We start from the raw sequence: 22732 nt of genomic DNA on the forward strand, positions 1-22732 counted from the left end.
GGGGGGGGGGGCACAGATCAAGCGCTCCCCGCACATGAGACCCAAAGAGAATAGAGAAAGAAGGCCAAAAAAAAAACACAACCGCCTTTTCCCGGTCAATAGAGGCTCCACCACCACGTCCGTCTCAATGGAATGGGTCAGAAAAGCTCAGAAAGAGAGAGAGAGAGCGAGAGCGGAAGTGTGTGTACTTGTCACTCGCACAGCCTCTTCTCGCTGCTTCATGTGATTTTACAGATAAGAAATTCGTTTAAACTTTTCGGTGAAACGAAGATGTGCATGGTTATTACAAAAAAAAAGCATCTGAGCGAGTGAGTGAGTGAGTGAGTGTGTTTGTGTGTGTGAGTGAGTGTGTGGATAGAGTGAGCTGACATCGAAGAGATAGATGTCACCGTGCACGACAACCATATGCAAGAAGTGAAGCCGGGGGAGAGACGGATACACAAGAATATCAAAGAGAAAGATGAGCGTACTTGAATGCACAGTCACCCCATGCCGATAGAATCCCACAGAGAAGCCTCCGTCGGCGGCCTAAGAGATCTAACAGCGGATGTGGCCTCCCCGTAAATGACAATGGATATTTCCTCTAGCATGTCTGCCTGGATGTGTGTGTGTGTGTGTGGTGTGAGGGAGTGGGTGAGTGAATGCGACTGCTGTATATGAAGAAGAATCCACTTGCCGTCAAGGATTCGTATATGGGAGGGGCGCGGGCATGTCATGGAGTTTATTCTTTGTCAGTTCGCAAAGGTGCGGCACGTATAAAAGCAAAGAAGAAAACATTCGCACACAACAAAAAAAAAGTGTCCTACCGATACAACAGAGATGAACTCCAATCTTACCGCCACGGCCCCCTTCGCAAAATGCACGTCGTTCTGTTACCACACTGCCCCTCCCCCTCCCAAGAACATCTGCCGCTGTGCCAGTGCTTTACACGTCAGCTTAAACTTCGAGCCCCGCCTCCGCCATAATGTCCTCCCAGCAGTACAAGGCTTCGTGTGCGCTAGGCCGCTGCAGAGGGTCGAGGTCAAGCAAGGCGGACATGAAGTTAACCACGCGCTCTCCCACAGCCGCCTGGAGATCGTCTCGCTCCCAGTCGTCAAGGGCTTTTCGCGAAATCGACGATGTGAAACCGAAGCCCTCATCGCCAGCCAAGTTGGCTTTGGTCGCTACTGTAGTCTTTCGTGTAGGACTCAGGGCGGGCGGAAGAGTGCCTGCTGTCATGTTCGTCTTCGATATCCCGATTGCAGTACCCTGATTCTCGTCATCGTCGGCAGCGGCTAAAACCAGCAGCCGACCTAGACGGGCCTCCCCAAAAAGCATGCGACCTGTTAGCATCTCATACAGCAAGCAGCCGCAGGCCCAGATGTCCGCTGAAAGCTCCGCCCGCCTCAGCCGCTCCGTCACTTGGCGCCCTGTCAGCTCCCCGGCACGGCTTCGGAATGGTGCGCACTCCGCTGATGAACCAGCGATGCTCGTCGCGTGGGCACCACCGTCTAACCGCTCGGATATAGCAAAGGACGAGGAGGGGCTCGGGGCCGCTGCGGCCGCGTCTGGTGCGGCGGCTTCCATTATGCGACGCAGCAGAGTGTAGCGCCGCTTTGCTGACATGAGCTCAGGCGGCTGAATCGCCTCGGTACCCCGGCCAACCCCCCACCGACCGGCCAGAAATCGAGTCTCGCCTGCCATGATGTCATGCTTTAGGTTTCGCATATCGTCATCGTCGCACGTGTCGCAGGAACCGAAGTCGCACAAGCACACAGACGACGGCAGCATCGGTGGGTCCATCTTGCCTCGCTCAGTGCCGGCATCGGAAGCGGCAATGAGAACATTATCGCATTTGATGTCACCGTGGCGGATGTGGTGGTCGTGCATAAAAGTGACTGCCTTGAGCACTTGAAACAAACAGCGCGCACATGTCGCGAAAAGTGAGGTGTTTGGCGCCGACACGGACGCGAGTGCGTTGAAGGTTACTGTGGCGGTCGTAGTCGACGTTGGTGCGCTCTTGCGCGAGCCTTTCACGCCTGGTGGAAGTTTAAGAACGGCGCAGCCCAGAGGATAGTACTTCTGCCGCCACACCCGCAGCGATCCTTGAGTGTAGTGCGGTAGGACAAGGATGTACTCGTCCTTGGTGTTGTCGAAGGAGAGGAGTGGGACGATGTGCGGGTGGCCGCAGAGGCGATACATGGCGAGCACCTCCGCGTGACAGAGCGGCAAGTTTCCGCTCTCGCTTCCCCGAGCGCTGAGTGGGATGTGCTTTATAGCCACCTCGCACCTGCAGACGGCCTGTGCGATCCGCTGCGCAGCCGCCCGCCATGGCGCACGCATACCATCCAGGACGCTGGTCGGGACCCTCTCAGCCGTTGTCGCGAACGACGGCCCCTTGCAAGCACTGTGAGGTGTGTTGCCCCCACCTCCACTACCACCACCACGGGTTCCAGAACAGCCAGATGCCGGGCCCCCGCTTGCCTCTGCAGGCCGCCAACGAGACCCCTGCTGGCCCCACTCTGGAGGCAATTGCGTCTCGCAGTCCGTGCCCAGCTCCTGGACGAAACCGGACGTGACGGAACCGTAGCCACCGGCTCCGATGCGTCGCTCACTTTTCTGAGTGACCAGAGGTGTGATGACACGTGGAAGGAGCAAGCGTAGGAGGACATAACGACCTACAAACATTGCTGCATTCGACTTGCCGCCGATGATGCCTGCGTATGGCTGCTGAGGATGGTGGCGGTACTCGGAGTTGCTGTTACTGTTGATGCTATAGGGAAACAAGAGGTGAGGAGTTTGAGCGGAACACCCTTGCTGCCTCGATGGCGCGTAGACGGTCTCGAGAAACACCATTCGTGTCCGCTCCGTCGAGGCGTACTTCTCGAGCACCCATTCCTCCAGCAGGTCAATCACAAGCTTATTGCGGCTGTCCTTGAGGTAGTTATGCATTGCTTGGATGACGTGAAAGGAGGAAGGGCTATGTTGGGGAGTATAGCGCCGCCGATCCCCCTGCACGGCGTTGGTGTTCTGCGTGAAAGTCACACCTGAGGCTGCGGCGGCGCTGCCGCTGCCCGTGTGCCAGCGGCGCTGCGAAGACGACGACATGCCCGGCAACAGACGCTTCTGTGTGAGCGACGACACGGTGTAGGCATACTGGATCATGCCGCTGCCCTGCTGAAGAATTATAGAGCAGATCGACAAGATAAGCTCCACTGTCACTACCGGCGCCACTACCGGTGTCAGCACTAGACGGGACGTGCGAGACACTTGCCTGCGGCGCTGCTGTCCGGTAGGCAGTGAAAGAAGGCCACCCTCACGTATGGGCAAGGAATTAAGCGACGACACACTGCCGCCATATCGCCGCACCTTGACTTGCTCCTTTGTGCACTGTTGAACTGTGCGCCCGACACCGTTGCCTCCCTCCTCGCCCTCATTTGTGCCACCGCCAGCGTCTCCCTCCTTTGGCGCACAGTCAGAAAAGCTCGAGAAGACAGAACTGGAGTTTGACACAAACGAGGATAGGCTCCCGCACAAGCGAGCGGCAGCCGTCGCAGCAGAGGGTCGATTAGGAACGTTCATGGCTGAGGCAGTAGCGGTGGTGTGAATGACCTCCCCACCAGACGCCGGGACCTGGGTTGTGAACGCAGGTCGCAGACAGTCCGCGTCAGCAGAGGGGTGCGCGCTCGCGGCAGCACCGGCCGCAACCGGGAGCCTCTGAGTCTGCGCCTCAACGAAGCCGCCGGTGTCTCCGGTAGAAGTGAAGTACAGTGGCGGGCCCAAGGAATCAAACGACAACTTAGGAAGAACGAAGCTAACAGCAGTGGTTGTGGCGGCGGTGGGTAACGCAGGCGCAGAGAGCGGCGGTGGTGGCGGGAGAGTTCGCGCCTTCGCCGCCTCAGGCCCAGCCTTCAGTGGTGCGCCTGTGGCAGCTGCATCGACATGCACTGCACCCACCATTGCCGATGGCGCTGGTGTGGGCCACTTCAGCGCCTGAAACGCCGCAGCTGTTGTGTGTCGAAGAGAGGGAGCCATCGTGCTCTCCGCGAAAACGCCGGTGTCGCCGGTGGAGGTGAAGTACAGCGGGGGGCCGAGAGCTCCGAGGCATAGCTTTGGCATTTTCAACGCGGGCGGGATCGGCGCGCCGCTGCTGGTGGTGGTGGTGGCGGAGCGGGCGTTTGGACTCGCCGTTGTGTCACCCTTACGATTTTCACGTGAGGCTGATTTGGGCGGTGTGTACTTGGACGAGGTCAATACAGCACCATAGCTCATGCCGAACTCCTCATCGTCCTCCTCGTCCTGCGATACGTACGAGGTAGCATCCGCAACACAGAAACTTCTAGTGCGGCAGAAGCGATCTGTGATGTCCCGTTGATTCGACTGCTCCCTGTAGAAGTTGTCCTCCTGCGCAGCAGCCGTGTCGCCTGAGCTGGCAAAGTACAGCGGCGGCCTCAGTCCGGTGAGAGACAGTCGGGGCTTCACAGGAGGCGCTGCGGCGGTGGACCTTGGCGGAGCTGGTGCGGAACCACTTGAGATGGTGAGTGACGCTGCGCCCCTCCCGTTTGCCTTGATCACAGAAGAGGTGGAGTGGTGGTTCGATCCCAGCCGTCGCCCGTCCTTGATCTTGCTCACCGGCGCCGAGTCCGACACGTTCGCCACCACTTGTCTTCTTGTCCTCGTGGAAGACTTCGGAAGAGATGTCCACAGGCCAGCCTGCATCGGATCTTGACGCCGCCCCAGGTTTCCCAAGGAGAATGATTTCTGGGACCTTCCCGGTAGCGCCTCACGACCGCCTTTGCTCCCTACTGGCGCCACTGTCACGGCACTGTCAGACGAGGAGTCGCTAAAGTCACCGAAGACCTCTTTCCCGTCGCCCTCCGCGGTAGAATACGGTGCAAGAGAGCGGTCGAAAGAAATAGCGGGCATCCCCACACCCCTCGAGCTCTGATTCGTCTCGTCCTGCACTTCGTTCACAGAATCGTTGTAGTCGTCGGCTATCTCGTCTCCGTCGAACTCGCGTCGCCCGCTGATCATCTGCAAGAGCCGCCCAAACACGGAAGCGATGGACAAGTTGGCTGCTGTCTTGTGAGCCTCAGAGTAGCTCCAGCACAGCGTTCGTAACGCCAACAAGAGTTCACGACAGTAGTGCGTCCACAGATGCTGGCTCAGGTGCTGGAAAGGACTCACCGGAGACCGCATTCGCGGTGACCCCAGTGTGCGGTACGGCATCGCATCACCGCGGTTGCTGATGTCAGCGTAGTTCGGCGACGTCGCGTTGCCGCTGCTGTCCATGCGCTCACTCGCCACGTAATCTGGTACCAATGCAGGTCTACTCGCTCCAAGCGCCTGTATATCTGCATAGAAAGCCTGCACATACCGCAGAAAAAGAAGCCGCACATACGTGGACGCGTATGTTTTGGGTACCACCGACTCGGTGCCAGCCTTTATCGAGGCAATAGTCTTGTAGTGCGCCTGTAGTCCCTTATCCTGGACCCGGGCTGCGACTTTGCTCGCCGTGGAGGTAAAAATCACGAAGGTGTCCGTGTCCAGTGGCGCAGCTGCGAGGCGCAGAAGGCGCAGCAGCTCTACACGAATCCACAGCCCCCCGCACACTTCGCGCATCAGGCGCCGATGCTCAGTGACAGGAAAGCAACCTGGTGGTTCTTCAACAGGAGAGCCGGCGCAATGGGAACAGAAACGCTCGTGCAATCCTGTACGGACAATGCCCGAAGCGCAGCCGCTGTCGCTGGTGTCGACAGCTGACTGAGGACAGGCATAGGGAATTGACAACAGCTGCGCGCAAGGACCCGTGGAAGTGTTGAGCAGGGAGGTGACGGCGCTCACTTGTAACGAGGGAGAGCAATCACGAGGAGCACGAGGAGCTTCCGGATACAACAGGTTCAACGCCCTCGGGGCGGGACCCTTGCCAAGAGATGAGTTCAGGTACAGGCTCACCAACTGCGCGTGCTCTAGAATGCGACTAAGATGAGAATCGCGCTGGAATCGCGCCCCTGGCCACCACATGGTGCCAGACATGTACAAATCACCGGCAGGCGCCTCTGGGCTCACCGCTGCATTGGTTGCCGCCGTGGCCGCTTGCGCACTAGTGGGAGTAGAGGCAGAAGGTGGCGATTGCCGCGTTGCAAATGAAAAATTGCCGTGCGTGGTAGAGGCCAAAGATGCCGCCATGGGATACCACAGTCGCTCCCAGAAGAGGTGTGAAGAATGCCTCTGCGACGCCCCGCCTGGGGCTGCTGCGGGGTTCGACAGCGTCCCGTGAGCCGTGGCAAAGCGAAACTGAGCATTCTTACCATCTCGGGTGAAGTAGTTCACCGCGGACTGAAGCACCATCGATGTGTACATGCTGAGGAACTCCTGCACGCGGCCAAGTGGTGAGTCCGTCACGACCCGCGGTGCAGCTGCACTCACCGATACCGGCGTATCCCCGAAACCACAGAGCGGCAGCGACCCAGCGACCCCTGTTGAGCTGACCGTGGCCAAGCCATCCATAAAATCAGTCGACGTGGCTCCCGTGTGAGGGACGCTCACTGTCAACTGGTAGAGGTAGAGCGGCTTTTCCGGCAGATACAACGCGACGTCGAGAAGGACATCAACTATCTCCAAGAAATAGTGAATAGCCAGCTCCATCCAGCATGTGTGTGAGTCCGATATCTCTGAGTGGTTAACACGAATGTCGTAGGCACCGCCGCTCTCGCTGCCGTATGGGGCAGTCGGCTCACATGCGCTTTCCCGGTGAACCGAGGCGTCTGCCACGGTGGACATGAACATGCTTTCGTCATCGCTCGAGTCATCAGCGAACAACACACCCTCGCGGAGCTGCCGCTCTGCCGCGGCGCCGCTCTCCGTGTCAGCCGACAACACTTTGCAGACGCTGTCCATAAAAGCAACCACGGCCCCAAGTACTTTTCCCGCAGGCTCCACGAGATGTGAAGCAATGAAGTTCTGCAAAGCGGCTTTTGAGGGAGCCGATGAGATTCTTGGGTCGATTTCTGCGGCATTATCGCAGCAGCAGCAGCAGCAGCCAGGCAGGGCAGTGGAGCACAGATGGCACCGGCCACCGTACATGTCATAACCGCGAGCCCGCGTCAGAAGAAAGTATTCTGCGAGCCCCGCCAGATGCCATACGGCCCCTTTGAGGGAGCTGGGTGTGTGATGATCGCCCTCAAAGAGGTGCGTGGTAGTGTCCGCAAGGGAGGCAAAGCTGCTGAACCACACATTCACAAAGCTGGGCAAACTGTCAGGAAGAGAAGCCGACAGGTGAATGGCCTGATGCCCCGAGGGGATGGCAGCGTCACGCTTCTTCTTGAGAGTAGACCGACCGACTTGCTTTGTCTGCTCCGCACCCTTGAGAGGTGCCGGGGTGGTGGGCATCTGTAGCCGGCGCACTTGGGCGTAGTGATGCGAAATTGCTGTGTCGAGGGCGATGTACTGCAGCAGCACCTGCATCATAGGAGCGTCTTTCCTCTGCAGTGCGCTCGAAAAGACGCTAATCAAAGTTTCACGAAGATAGGCGGAGAGATGCTGCCACCGCGAGCGACTACTGCCGAGGCCGAACACTTTGGCAAGGTCCAAGGGTAGGGATTGAAGTGGGGGAAGTGCTTCCACTGTCTTCGTGGACGCCCTACCCTCCGAAGTGTCAAGCGGAGTGGCAGCAACAGCAGACAGCCTCGATGGGCACTTCTTCACCTCGGCAGCGGTGACGGTCTCTGTCGCGGCTTTGGCCAATACGGCTGCCACGCTGTTCTCGCCGCTGCTGAGGACAGAAGTCATCCGCTCTGTTGGCACATCATCTCCCTTTGGCACGGCCTCACTCATGACATGAGAAAGCAGCACCAGTGCAAAAGAGAGGGCCACTTCAAGCGCGCGAGCGCTGTCTACAAACAATCGGCTGCTGTTCGCCGCAATTGCGTCCCTGCATGAGTTCAGATTCTCCATTAATAACTTCTGTTCCGTAGATGGGAACGTGGCTGTGGGAAAAAGCAGCGGCGATGCTGCACTCGCGGTGGCACGGCGAGAACAGAAAAAAGACTGGTTGCCCGGGAATCCATCTGATGCAACATGAGACTTCATCACGGCAGGAGGAGGCGCCCCCCTCCCTGCCACTGCATTGCCTGTTGTAGGGTTCTCTGTCCATGTGCTCTGTGAACGGACACTGCCAGCCGGTGCTGCCGGGCCCGCAGGGATGCCGAGACCGTCTGTGCCCCCGCGAGGGGGAACCGCAGCTCCAAGGCTCTCGACAGCCCCACCTTCGGTCAATGTAGAAGTAAGATTCACGTCAGGCGACAGGAACTCCTCCTGTGCTACAGCAGGGAGCAACGGCAATAACGTGTTCATGTCCTGCGTTGCGTACAGGGTGCCCAATTTTCGGGCAAACTGCACGGCAGAGTTACCCTGATGCAACTCCTTTTCGACCCGCATCAAGCAGGGAGCAAGGTCAGCAGAGGGCATCACAGAGACTACACGGAAGAGTTTGCCTGCCGGCTGTGCCATTGTGTAGTTACAGGAGCTTTCGCTGCTACGCCTGCCGCCTCTATTGCCATTGTCCTTTCTCGCAGTATCCCCATCCCGTTCACCGACCTCAGAGTCGTCTGCAAACAATGATACATCAGGATTAGTGTAGGCAATGCTCTCTGCCCGGTACTGCTGGGGTGATATACGCGAGGATGCAACGACCCCGACAGTTGAGTTGACATCCACCTCGACTCGATCGAGGCAACAATTGGGTCTTTCTTGCGACGCGCACAGTGTCAAATGCGCTGGATCGGCGCTCTCCAGCCACTGCAGGTACAACTCCGCCGTTGACGGTCCAGAAGAGCGCCTGTTGTGTTCCTTTTGCATCTCCTCTGAAGTCGAAGGTGAGGCCTTGCTCCCGGCGCCGCTAACAACAGCGCAGCTGGCACCCCAGCCACGGTGTGGCGGACTTCTTCGTGTGTCACCACCGAGACTGCCACTTCCGTCTACTAGAATCGCACCTGCGACCCCGAGCACGGGCATGGTATGGTGGTCCCCGAGGGAGATCCGCTTATCCGGCGAGGCGCCGATGCGGATGAAAGGAGGAGCAGCAGCAGCGGTGTCAAAGACGCTCACCTTCACACCTCCAGACAAGGGCTCCTCCCCCACACTCGCATCGTGAGTGACCCGTTGCTCTGGGTCAGGAAAAAGTTCGGCGACCCCCAGGGCATCGCTAGCCACCAGGCCGCTCTGCAGGGGGAACAAGCGCTCCATAACAGTCCTATCTGTCATCTGCACGCCGCTGAAGGAAAGAAACGTGTTGACCGTGAGCAACGTCTCTGGTGTAGACTGAACGCGCATGTACACCCGCCTCTGGAGCTGCCGCGCCAAGGTCTCTACGGTTGGCAAGAGCTGAGGCAGTGAAAGTGGCGGTGGCACACACGTGGTCGAAGACGATGATGTTATCGACTCGTGAAGTCCCACGAGGTGCCCCGGATTCGCAGGCGCCCTCTGCGTCTCCTGCTGCCCGCGGATTACATCGGTTGCCAGCCCAGACGCAGCGTAGAGCCAAATCCAGAATGACAGCTGCACTGACGCACACGCTTCACGTCGCTCAACAGCGTTGGTCGAGTGTGACGCTGAGGAGCTGTCCTCAGTCGTCTTGAGAGACAACTTTCTCAGATATGTGGTGATACGAGACCACAAAAGAGTGTGCACCAGTTGTTGCAGTTCCCGCAGCTCAGGCGATACACATGTGCTCCCTTGAGGAGAACGAAGAAGTCGGCTGGCACCCTCGGCAGGTGAGAAGTGCAGGGAGGCAAAAGAAGCACAGCTGGTCGATCGCTTTTCCTCTTGGGCCACCGCGGCGTGACTCCGTCGAAATACGGCCGTCGTCGCCGCGTGTAGAGTCGTCGGCTCATCGGTACCTCTAGTATTGCTAGATTTATGACCAGGAAGCGCTGCCAGTGCCTCTTCCGGAGCTGCTACGGTTGAGGTAGGGTGCAGAATGGCGTACAGATGCTCTGCAATTGTATGAGCCATGATAACGATGCCGCGTGACAACTCCTCCTCCTCCTTTGGATCCTGCATTATCTGCCCCGAAGCCCCGTGTGCCTCTCGCTCTGATTCCACCATGGCACCGCGCGTTAAAGACGCGCGGCTGCTGCCATTGACGGCGGTCGTGGTGCCATGGGTGTGCCCCAATTCATCTGCCATACAACCATGAGAAAAAAGGTCGGACCCGAAACGGTGGCTGCTACAGCCGGGGGTAACGTCGGCGACCAGAATGTTCGAATTTCTGTGGCGGTGGTTGGAAGTGGTGCAGGGTGGCGAATGTCCTCGATGTTGGGAAGCGGAATCATCTGCTCCCAAAGAAGACACTCGCGGCTTCTCAAGATGAACACCTCTTTTCTCCCCTGATGTTTGCCAGGCAGCTAGAGAGCCGCTTTCGAGCTGGTGGTGGCTCAAAGCACTGTGGCACTGACCTATGGCAGCGGCAAAGTCGTCGAAAAGCTCTTCGAGGTGCCTCTGCATAACCGGCAACTGCGGTGCCGGCACCACAGTAAAGCGCTGGGGACTCTCCACTGTGGCCCTTGGTGCCGGCCATGAGCTCGCCCTCTGGTCCTGAGCAGCGCCTCCAACCCTGCTGCTGGTTTTTTTGCTGCTGTCCGCAGGCGGAGAGGCGGAAAGCCGCTTTGGTGCCTCGGCGGAGGCCACTTTAGAAGGGCTGCGCGCCACAGCTGCCGCTACGGCGGCCAGCGCTGTCCTGCTAGAAGGAGCACTCTTGAAAACCACCTTTGGTAAACCGGCACGCCTTTTCGGCGCATTGTTCGACGTCTCCCTTGTTGCCGGTGGCGAGGACGCGTGCGTGAATGGTGATGACAACGCCGAAGCCTCAGATACGCGTGGGTCGCTGGGATGGGATCCGCAAAGGTGTCGATATGCGTTCGCACTAGCTATGCAAGCGATCCTGCATCGACTCCCCTCCCCCCCCTCCTCGCCTTTAGGAGTGGAAGAGGAGGCGCATTGCGTGGGTGTCATCTCGCTCAAGTCGACTGCGCTGGTAGACTCGACGATAACACCACAGAAAGGAAACAGCCTCGCTACTTGGGCGCGGAGTGCCTCTGTCACAAGGCCATCCATATCATGAACAGGGAAAGGGGAGTGCAATGAACCTTCAGCCAAATTATTAGCCGCAGCTCGGCGAGACACTAAAGCGCGCAGCAACACCGAGTATAAGACGCTCGTAGGGGTTGAGCTTGTCGCTGGCGCATTGGTCAGCGAGACAGAAGCCATGGACGGCGAGTCCGCACCAAGCCTCACGACACCGCTGTCCTTCAGCGAACTTGTGGGGTACACGAACGAGCGAGATTTGAATCGGTTGCGCTCCATTATGGCAGCCCTCGTGAATGACCTAAAGTGGGTGGAGAGGGAAAAAACGAAAGCAACAAGGCGTAAGCTGCGGGTTACTGAGCTGAAAGAAAAACTTTGTGTGTGTGTGTGTGTGTGTGTGAAAAGGGGGCGGTTCGTGGGGGTACGACTATTCACCGTGCGCAACCACTCGCCCAAAACAACAAAACAAACAGAAGGAGAAAACACTCGACACCAGGGAAAGACCAGCGAAAAGACCAGTTTTCTAGAGACGGGCAAGAAAACCTCGACACCCAGAGACACAAACTCAAGCAAAAAAAAAGAGAGAGAAAAACGGAAGCCGTGACAGAAAAGGCTCGATTGACTTGCCACGCTGCGATGATTTGCACGGAAAAAAAGGGCTTGGTGTATTTGAATGCGTGCACCAGCTCTGATGAGACTGCTAGGTCTCGGCCTAGATGCTCTTATCCTTCTCTGTTGGTTCTATCGTCCATGCGCGACCGGAGGGTGCTCCGATGTGTCGATGCGCTCGTTTGGGGTGGGGGACTTTTTTAACGGTTTTAGCCCTCCCCTCTTTTCTGTACGTATGGTGTGGAGGTAGTGAGAAGGTGTACGAGTTTACCGGGCTGTGAGAGTGTGTGTGTGGGGAAGGGGGGGGGATATAGATGTGTTATTAGTCTGGGTGTACGATCAAGGAGAGAGAGACGAAGACGCACCGGTGCGTGGACCTCTCCCCCTTTACGCTCCCCAAACAAAAAAAAAGCAGACAGAGGGAAAAAAAGAAAAGCTAAGACGAGGAGGAAGAGGAGATGAGTCGGAGTATGTAGAGCTACGAAGCAATCGCAAAGTCGCCAGAAACAGACCACCCATACACAAAAAGAGAAGTGACCGCAGCGAACACAACTTCAGATCAGGGGCGAAAAATCCACCCAAGTAAAACACACAGACACGGAAAAAAAGAGCGCGCAAGTCGTCCGGAAAACGATATCCCGGCGGCGATCAACAGATTGCTTGGTGGGAAGCCTCCACGGGCCACTCTGGGAAAGACCAGAGGAAAAACAAGAACTTAATGAGAATTCTTTCACCTTTTTTTTTCATTAAAACCCTGTAGTCACGAAAGCAGAAGCATCACATGGAAAAATAGCGGGCGGGTGCAGTGCTTGGTGGAAGAAACCGGGCTTCATCCCACGAACACGCAGACGTGCACAGCCACTTGCCCTCGCTCTCCCTCACACCATCCATCGGCACCACTCATCGACACGCGAGCGGGACGAGCGAAGTGCAGGTGGGTATCCTCCGCACACCAGCGCAACACGTACACGCGGCCAGAACGCAAGTCAGCGGATGACGCTTAACAGGGGTTCACTCAAGTGGCCGCACAAAGCGACGCTTCAGAGGGGGCCACCGCGAGGCAGCCCCCCAAGGTGATTGTTCTATGTTCTGCATCACACTTGCACCGCGCATACGCCGCCGACCGCACGGCAACACCACACACACACACACACACAAACGCGCACGCCCTCACGCAGGCACAAGCACACGACGGTCAGCCATATGTATTGCATTGGTTTGACTTCACGCACACCACCACGCAGGTGGTGTGCTCAGATTATTGGTCGATTGATCATGCATCACGCGTCCGTCGCACAAAAGTACACACACACACACACACGCACACGCACACGCACACGCACAAACAGCAGCAGCACACTCACGGGCACGACTCGGGCAAGCGCGGGCAGATCCAGTGGGCTGTCAGATTTCAAGGACTAGAAGTTGCATCTCATGACGGCGCACGACAGCAAGCTGGCGCGCAGTGTAGTCGGATATATGCTTGTTCTCATTGATCATCAGATGCCCCCTCCCCGCACACACCACGCGCACAGCCACTTGCCCTCGCTCTCCCTCACACCATCCATCGGCACCACTCATCGACATGCGAGCGGGACGAGCGAAGTGCAGGTGGGTATCCTCCGCACACCAGCGCAACACGTACACGCGGCCAGAACGCAAGTCAGCGGATGACGCTTAACAGGGGTTCACTCAAGTGGCCGCACAAAGCGACGCTTCAGAGGGGGCCACCGCGAGGCAGCCCCCCAAGGTGATTGTTCTATGTTCTGCATCACACTTGCACCGCGCATACGCCGCCGACCGCGCGGCAACACCACACACACAAACACACACAAACGCGCACGCCCTCACGCAGGCACAAGCACACGACGGTCAGCCATATGTATTGCATTGGTTTGACCTCACGCACACCACCACGCAGGTGGTGTGCTCAGATTATTGGTCGATTGATCATGCATCACGCGTCCGTCGCACAAAAGCACACACACACACACACACGCACACGCACAAACAGCAGCAGCACACTCACGGGCACGACTCGGGCAAGCGCGGGCAGATCCAGTGGGCTGTCAGATTTCAAGGACTAGAGGTTGCATCTCATGACGGCGCACGACAGCAAGCTGGCGCGCAGCGTAGTCGGATATATGCTTGTTCTCATTGATCATCAGATGCCCCCTCCCCGCACACACCACGCGCACAGCCACTTGCCCTCGCTCTCCCTCACACCATCCATCGGCACCACTCATCAACATGCGAGCGGGACGAGCGAAGTGCAGGTGGGTATCCTCCGCACACCAGCGCAACACGTACACGCGGCCAGAACGCAAGTCAGCGGATGACGCTTAACAGGGGTTCACTCAAGTGGCCGCACAAAGCGACGCTTCAGAGGGGGCCACCGCGAGGCAGCCCCCCAAGGTGATTGTTCTATGTTCTGCATCACACTTGCACCGCGCATACGCCGCCGACCGCACGGCAACACCACACACACAAACACACACAAACGCGCACGCCCTCACGCAGGCACAAGCACACGACGGTCAGCCATATGTATTGCATTGGTTTGACCTCACGCACACCACCACGCAGGCGGTGTGCTCAGATTATTGGTCGATTGATCATGCATCACGCGTCCGTCGCACAAAAGCGCACACACAGACACACACACACACACACACGCACACGCACAAACAGCAGCAGCACACTCACGGGCACGACTCGGGCAAGCGCGGGCAGATCCAGTGGGCTGTCAGATTTCAAGGACTAGAGGTTGCATCTCATGACGGCGCACGACAGCAAGCTGGCGCGCAGCGTAGTCGGATATATGCTTGTTCTCATTGATCATCAGATGCCCCCTCCCCGCACACACCACGCGCACAGCCACTTGCCCTCGCTCTCCCTCACACCATCCATCGGCACCACTCATCGACATGCGAGCGGGACGAGCGAAGTGCAGGTGGGTATCCTCCGCACACCAGCGCAACACGCACACGCGGCCAGAACGCAAGTCAGCGGATGACGCTTAACAGGGGTTCACTCAAGTGGCCGCACAAAGCGACGCTTCAGAGGGGGCCACCGCGAGGCAGCCCCCAAGGTGATTGTTCTATGTTCTGCATCACACTTGCACCGCGCATACGCCGCCGACCGCACGGCAACACCACACACACAAACACACACAAACGCGCACGCCCTCACGCAGGCACAAGCACACGACGGTCAGCCATATGTATTGCATTGGTTTGACCTCACGCACACCACCACGCAGGTGGTGTGCTCAGATTATTGGTCGATTGATCATGCATCACGCGTCCGTCGCACAAAAGCACACACAGACACACACACACACACACACACACACGCACAAACAGCAGCAGCACACTCACGGGCACGACTCGGGCAAGCGCGGGCAGATCCAGTGGGCTGTCAGATTTCAAGGACTAGAGGTTGCATCTCATGACGGCGCACGACAGCAAGCTGGCGCGCAGCGTAGTCGGATATATGCTTGTTCTCATTGATCATCAGATGCCCCCTCCCCGCACACACCACGCGCACAGCCACTTGCCCTCGCTCTCCCTCACACCATCCATCGGCACCACTCATCGACACGCGAGCGGGACGAGCGAAGTGCAGGTGGGTATCCTCCGCACACCAGCGCAACACGCACACGCGGCCAGAACGCAAGTCAGCGGATGACGCTTAACAGGGGTTCACTCAAGTGGCCGCACAAAGCGACGCTTCAGAGGGGGCCACCGCGAGGCAGCCCCCCAAGGTGATTGTTCTATGTTCTGCATCACACTTGCACCGCGCATACGCCGCCGACCGCACGGCAACACCACACACACAAACACACACAAACGCGCACGCCCTCACGCAGGCACAAGCACACGACGGTCAGCCATATGTATTGCATTGGTTTGACTTCACGCACACCACCACGCAGGTGGTGTGCTCAGATTATTGGTCGATTGATCATGCATCACGCGTCCGTCGCACAAAAGCACACACACACACACACACGCACACGCACAAACAGCAGCAGCACACTCACGGGCACGACTCGGGCAAGCGCGGGCAGATCCAGTGGGCTGTCAGATTTCAAGGACTAGAGGTTGCATCTCATGACGGCGCACGACAGCAAGCTGGCGCGCAGCGTAGTCGGATATATGCTTGTTCTCATTGATCATCAGATGCCCCCTCCCCGCACACACCACGCGCACAGCCACTTGCCCTCGCTCTCCCTCACACCATCCATCGGCACCACTCATCGACATGCGAGCGGGACGAGCGAAGTGCAGGTGGGTATCCTCCGCACACCAGCGCAACACGCACACGCGGCCAGAACGCAAGTCAGCGGATGACGCTTAACAGGGGTTCACTCAAGTGGCCGCACAAAGCGACGCTTCAGAGGGGGCCACCGCGAGGCAGCCCCCCAAGGTGATTGTTCTATGTTCTGCATCACACTTGCACCGCGCATACGCCGCCGACCGCACGGCAACACCACACACACAAACACACACAAACGCGCACGCCCTCACGCAGGCACAAGCACACGACGGTCAGCCATATGTATTGCATTGGTTTGACCTCACGCACACCACCACGCAGGCGGTGTGCTCAGATTATTGGTCGATTGATCATGCATCACGCGTCCGTCGCACAAAAGCACACACACAGACACACACACACACACACACGCACAAACAGCAGCAGCACACTCACGGGCACGACTCGGGCAAGCGCGGGCAGATCCAGTGGGCTGTCAGATTTCAAGGACTAGAGGTTGCATCTCATGACGGCGCACGACAGCAAGCTGGCGCGCAGCGTAGTCGGATATATGCTTGTTCTCATTGATCATCAGATGCCCCCTCCCCGCACACACCACGCGCACAGCCACTTGCCCTCGCTCTCCCTCACACCATCCATCGGCACCACTCATCGACATGCGAGCGGGACGAGCGAAGTGCAGGTGGGTATCCTCCGCACACCAGCGCAACACGTACACGCGGCCAGAACGCAAGTCAGCGGATGACGCTTAACAGGGGTTCACTCAAGTGGCCGCACAAAGCGACGCTTCAGAGGGGGCCACCGCGAGGCAGCCCCCCAAGGTGATTGTTCTATGTTCTGCATCACACTTGCACCGCGCATACGCCGCCGACCGCACGGCAACACCACACACACAAACACACACAAACGCGCACGCCCTCACGCAGGCACAAGCACACGACGGTCAGCCATATGTATTGCATTGGTTTGACCTCACGCACACCACCACGCAGGCGGTGTGCTCAGATTATTGGTCGATTGATCATGCATCACGCGTCCGTCGCACAAAAGCGCACACACAGACACACACACACACACACACGCACACGCACAAACAGCAGCAGCACACTCACGGGCACGACTCGGGCAAGCGCGGGCAAGCGCGGGCAGATCCAGTGGGCTGTCAGATTTCAAGGACTAGAGGTTGCATCTCATGACGGCGCACGACAGCAAGCTGGCGCGCAGCGTAGTCGGATATATGCTTGTTCTCATTGATCATCAGATGCCCCCTCCCCGCACACACCACGCGCACAGCCACTTGCCCTCGCTCTCCCTCACACCATCCATCGGCACCACTCATCGACATGCGAGCGGGACGAGCGAAGTGCAGGTGGGTATCCTCCGCACACCAGCGCAACACGCACACGCGGCCAGAACGCAAGTCAGCGGATGACGCTTAACAGGGGTTCACTCAAGTGGCCGCACAAAGCGACGCTTCAGAGGGGGCCACCGCGAGGCAGCCCCCCAAGGTGATTGTTCTATGTTCTGCATCACACTTGCACCGCGCATACGCCGCCGACCGCACGGCAACACCACACACACAAACACACACAAACGCGCACGCCCTCACGCAGGCACAAGCACACGACGGTCAGCCATATGTATTGCATTGGTTTGACCTCACGCACACCACCACGCAGGTGGTGTGCTCAGATTATTGGTCGATTGATCATGCATCACGCGTCCGTCGCACAAAAGCACACACACAGACACACACACACACACACACGCACACGCACAAACAGCAGCAGCACACTCACGGGCACGACTCGGGCAAGCGCGGGCAGATCCAGTGGGCTGTCAGATTTCAAGGACTAGAGGTTGCATCTCATGACGGCGCACGACAGCAAGCTGGCGCGCAGCGTAGTCGGATATATGCTTGTTCTCATTGATCATCAGATGCCCCCTCCCCGCACACACCACGCGCACAGCCACTTGCCCTCGCTCTCCCTCACACCATCCATCGGCACCACTCATCGACACGCGAGCGGGACGAGCGAAGTGCAGGTGGGTATCCTCCGCACACCAGCGCAACACGCACACGCGGCCAGAACGCAAGTCAGCGGATGACGCTTAACAGGGGTTCACTCAAGTGGCCGCACAAAGCGACGCTTCAGAGGGGGCCACCGCGAGGCAGCCCCCCAAGGTGATTGTTCTATGTTCTGCATCACACTTGCACCGCGCATACGCCGCCGACCGCGCGGCAACACCACACACACAAACACACACAAACGCGCACGCCCTCACGCAGGCACAAGCACACGACGGTCAGCCATATGTATTGCATTGGTTTGACTTCACGCACACCACCACGCAGGTGGTGTGCTCAGATTATTGGTCGATTGATCATGCATCACGCGTCCGTCGCACAAAAGCACACACACACACACACACGCACACGCACAAACAGCAGCAGCACACTCACGGGCACGACTCGGGCAAGCGCGGGCAGATCCAGTGGGCTGTCAGATTTCAAGGACTAGAGGTTGCATCTCATGACGGCGCACGACAGCAAGCTGGCGCGCAGCGTAGTCGGATATATGCTTGTTCTCATTGATCATCAGATGCCCCCTCCCCGCACACACCACGCGCACAGCCACTTGCCCTCGCTCTCCCTCACACCATCCATCGGCACCACTCATCGACATGCGAGCGGGACGAGCGAAGTGCAGGTGGGTATCCTCCGCACACCAGCGCAACACGCACACGCGGCCAGAACGCAAGTCAGCGGATGACGCTTAACAGGGGTTCACTCAAGTGGCCGCACAAAGCGACGCTTCAGAGGGGGCCACCGCGAGGCAGCCCCCCAAGGTGATTGTTCTATGTTCTGCATCACACTTGCACCGCGCATACGCCGCCGACCGCACGGCAACACCACACACACAAACACACACAAACGCGCACGCCCTCACGCAGGCACAAGCACACGACGGTCAGCCATATGTATTGCATTGGTTTGACCTCACGCACACCACCACGCAGGCGGTGTGCTCAGATTATTGGTCGATTGATCATGCATCACGCGTCCGTCGCACAAAAGCACACACACACACACACACGCACACGCACACGCACCAGCAGCACACTCACGGGCACGACTCGGGCAAGCGCGGGCAAGCGCGGGCAGATCCAGTGGGCTGTCAGATTTCAAGGACTAGAGGTTGCATCTCATGACGGCGCACGACAGCAAGCTGGCGCGCAGCGTAGTCGGATATATGCTTGTTCTCATTGATCATCAGATGCCCCCTCCCCGCACACACCACGCGCACAGCCACTTGCCCTCGCTCTCCCTCACACCATCCATCGGCACCACTCATCGACACGCGAGCGGGACGAGCGAAGTGCAGGTGGGTATCCTCCGCACACCAGCGCAACACGCACACGCGGCCAGAACGCAAGTCAGCGGATGACGCTTAACAGGGGTTCACTCAAGTGGCCGCACAAAGCGACGCTTCAGAGGGGGCCACCGCGAGGCAGCCCCCCAAGGTGATTGTTCTATGTTCTGCATCACACTTGCACCGCGCATACGCCGCCGACCGCACGGCAACACCACACACACAAACACACACAAACGCGCACGCCCTCACGCAGGCACAAGCACACGACGGTCAGCCATATGTATTGCATTGGTTTGACCTCACGCACACCACCACGCAGGTGGTGTGCTCAGATTATTGGTCGATTGATCATGCATCACGCGTCCGTCGCACAAAAGCACACACACAGACACACACACACACACACACACACACGCACAAACAGCAGCAGCACACTCACGGGCACGACTCGGGCAAGCGCGGGCAGATCCAGTGGGCTGTCAGATTTCAAGGACTAGAGGTTGCATCTCATGACGGCGCACGACAGCAAGCTGGCGCGCAGCGTAGTCGGATATATGCTTGTTCTCATTGATCATCAGATGCCCCCTCCCCGCACACACCACGCGCACAGCCACTTGCCCTCGCTCTCCCTCACACCATCCATCGGCACCACTCATCGACACGCGAGCGGGACGAGCGAAGTGCAGGTGGGTATCCTCCGCACACCAGCGCAACACGCACACGCGGCCAGAACGCAAGTCAGCGGATGACGCTTAACAGGGGTTCACTCAAGTGGCCGCACAAAGCGACGCTTCAGAGGGGGCCACCGCGAGGCAGCCCCCCAAGGTGATTGTTCTATGTTCTGCATCACACTTGCACCGCGCATACGCCGCCGACCGCGCGGCAACACCACACACACAAACACACACAAACGCGCACGCCCTCACGCAGGCACAAGCACACGACGGTCAGCCATATGTATTGCATTGGTTTGACTTCACGCACACCACCACGCAGGTGGTGTGCTCAGATTATTGGTCGATTGATCATGCATCACGCGTCCGTCGCACAAAAGCACACACACACACACACACACACGCACACGCACAAACAGCAGCAGCACACTCACGGGCACGACTCCGGGCAAGCGCGGGCAGATCCAGTGGGCTGTCAGATTTCAAGGACTAGAGGTTGCATCTCATGACGGCGCACGACAGCAAGCTGGCGCGCAGCGTAGTCGGATATATGCTTGTTCTCATTGATCATCAGATGCCCCCTCCCCGCACACACCACGCGCACAGCCACTTGCCCTCGCTCTCCCTCACACCATCCATCGGCACCACTCATCGACATGCGAGCGGGACGAGCGAAGTGCAGGTGGGTATCCTCCGCACACCAGCGCAACACGCACACGCGGCCAGAACGCAAGTCAGCGGATGACGCTTAACAGGGGTTCACTCAAGTGGCCGCACAAAGCGACGCTTCAGAGGGGGCCACCGCGAGGCAGCCCCCCAAGGTGATTGTTCTATGTTCTGCATCACACTTGCACCGCGCATACGCCGCCGACCGCACGGCAACACCACACACACAAACACACACAAACGCGCACGCCCTCACGCAGGCACAAGCACACGACGGTCAGCCATATGTATTGCATTGGTTTGACCTCACGCACACCACCACGCAGGCGGTGTGCTCAGATTATTGGTCGATTGATCATGCATCACGCGTCCGTCGCACAAAAGCACACACACACACACACACGCACACGCACACGCACCAGCAGCACACTCACGGGCACGACTCGGGCAAGCGCGGGCAAGCGCGGGCAGATCCAGTGGGCTGTCAGATTTCAAGGACTAGAGGTTGCATCTCATGACGGCGCACGACAGCAAGCTGGCGCGCAGCGTAGTCGGATATATGCTTGTTCTCATTGATCATCAGATGCCCCCTCCCCGCACACACCACGCGCACAGCCACTTGCCCTCGCTCTCCCTCACACCATCCATCGGCACCACTCATCGACACGCGAGCGGGACGAGCGAAGTGCAGGTGGGTATCCTCCGCACACCAGCGCAACACGCACACGCGGCCAGAACGCAAGTCAGCGGATGACGCTTAACAGGGGTTCACTCAAGTGGCCGCACAAAGCGACGCTTCAGAGGGGGCCACCGCGAGGCAGCCCCCCAAGGTGATTGTTCTATGTTCTGCATCACACTTGCACCGCGCATACGCCGCCGACCGCACGGCAACACCACACACACAAACACACACAAACGCGCACGCCCTCACGCAGGCACAAGCACACGACGGTCAGCCATATGTATTGCATTGGTTTGACCTCACGCACACCACCACGCAGGCGGTGTGCTCAGATTATTGGTCGATTGATCATGCATCACGCGTCCGTCGCACAAAAGCGCACACACAGACACACACACACACACACGCACACGCACAAACAGCAGCAGCACACTCACGGGCACGACTCGGGCAAGCGCGGGCAAGCGCGGGCAGATCCAGTGGGCTGTCAGATTTCAAGGACTAGAGGTTGCATCTCATGACGGCGCACGACAGCAAGCTGGCGCGCAGCGTAGTCGGATATATGCTTGTTCTCATTGATCATCAGATGCCCCCTCCCCGCACACACCACGCGCACAGCCACTTGCCCTCGCTCTCCCTCACACCATCCATCGGCACCACTCATCGACATGCGAGCGGGACGAGCGAAGTGCAGGTGGGTATCCTCCGCACACCAGCGCAACACGTACACGCGGCCAGAACGCAAGTCAGCGGATGACGCTTAACAGGGGTTCACTCAAGTGGCCGCACAAAGCGACGCTTCAGAGGGGGCCACCGCGAGGCAGCCCCCCAAGGTGATTGTTCTATGTTCTGCATCACACTTGCACCGCGCATACGCCGCCGACCGCGCGGCAACACCACACACACAAACACACACAAACGCGCACGCCCTCACGCAGGCACAAGCACACGACGGTCAGCCATATGTATTGCATTGGTTTGACCTCACGCACACCACCACGCAGGTGGTGTGCTCAGATTATTGGTCGATTGATCATGCATCACGCGTCCGTCGCACAAAAGCACACACAGACACACACACACACACACGCACACGCACAAACAGCAGCAGCACACTCACGGGCACGACTCGGGCAAGCGCGGGCAGATCCAGTGGGCTGTCAGATTTCAAGGACTAGAGGTTGCATCTCATGACGGCGCACGACAGCAAGCTGGCGCGCAGCGTAGTCGGATATATGCTTGTTCTCATTGATCATCAGATGCCCCCTCCCCGCACACACCACGCGCACAGCCACTTGCCCTCGCTCTCCCTCACACCATCCATCGGCACCACTCATCGACATGCGAGCGGGACGAGCGAAGTGCAGGTGGGTATCCTC

General features: G+C 58.4%; 1 protein-coding gene across 1 annotated transcript; it reads right to left on the reverse strand.

Annotated features, from left to right (window-relative positions):
• Positions 1-936: 936 nt before the first annotated feature.
• On the reverse strand, positions 937-11343 carry JKF63_00262 (uncharacterized protein; the record flags this gene model as incomplete). The annotated part of the gene is made up of 1 exon (XM_067896314.1): positions 937-11343. One exon carries the CDS (start codon positions 11341-11343, stop codon positions 937-939), a length of 10407 nt encoding a protein of 3468 aa, XP_067752471.1.
• Between the last annotated feature and the right edge of the window lie 11389 nt (positions 11344-22732).

This window comes from Porcisia hertigi, chromosome 36, assembly GCF_017918235.1.
Source record: "Porcisia hertigi strain C119 chromosome 36, whole genome shotgun sequence".
NCBI classification, from domain to species: domain Eukaryota; phylum Euglenozoa; class Kinetoplastea; order Trypanosomatida; family Trypanosomatidae; genus Porcisia; species Porcisia hertigi.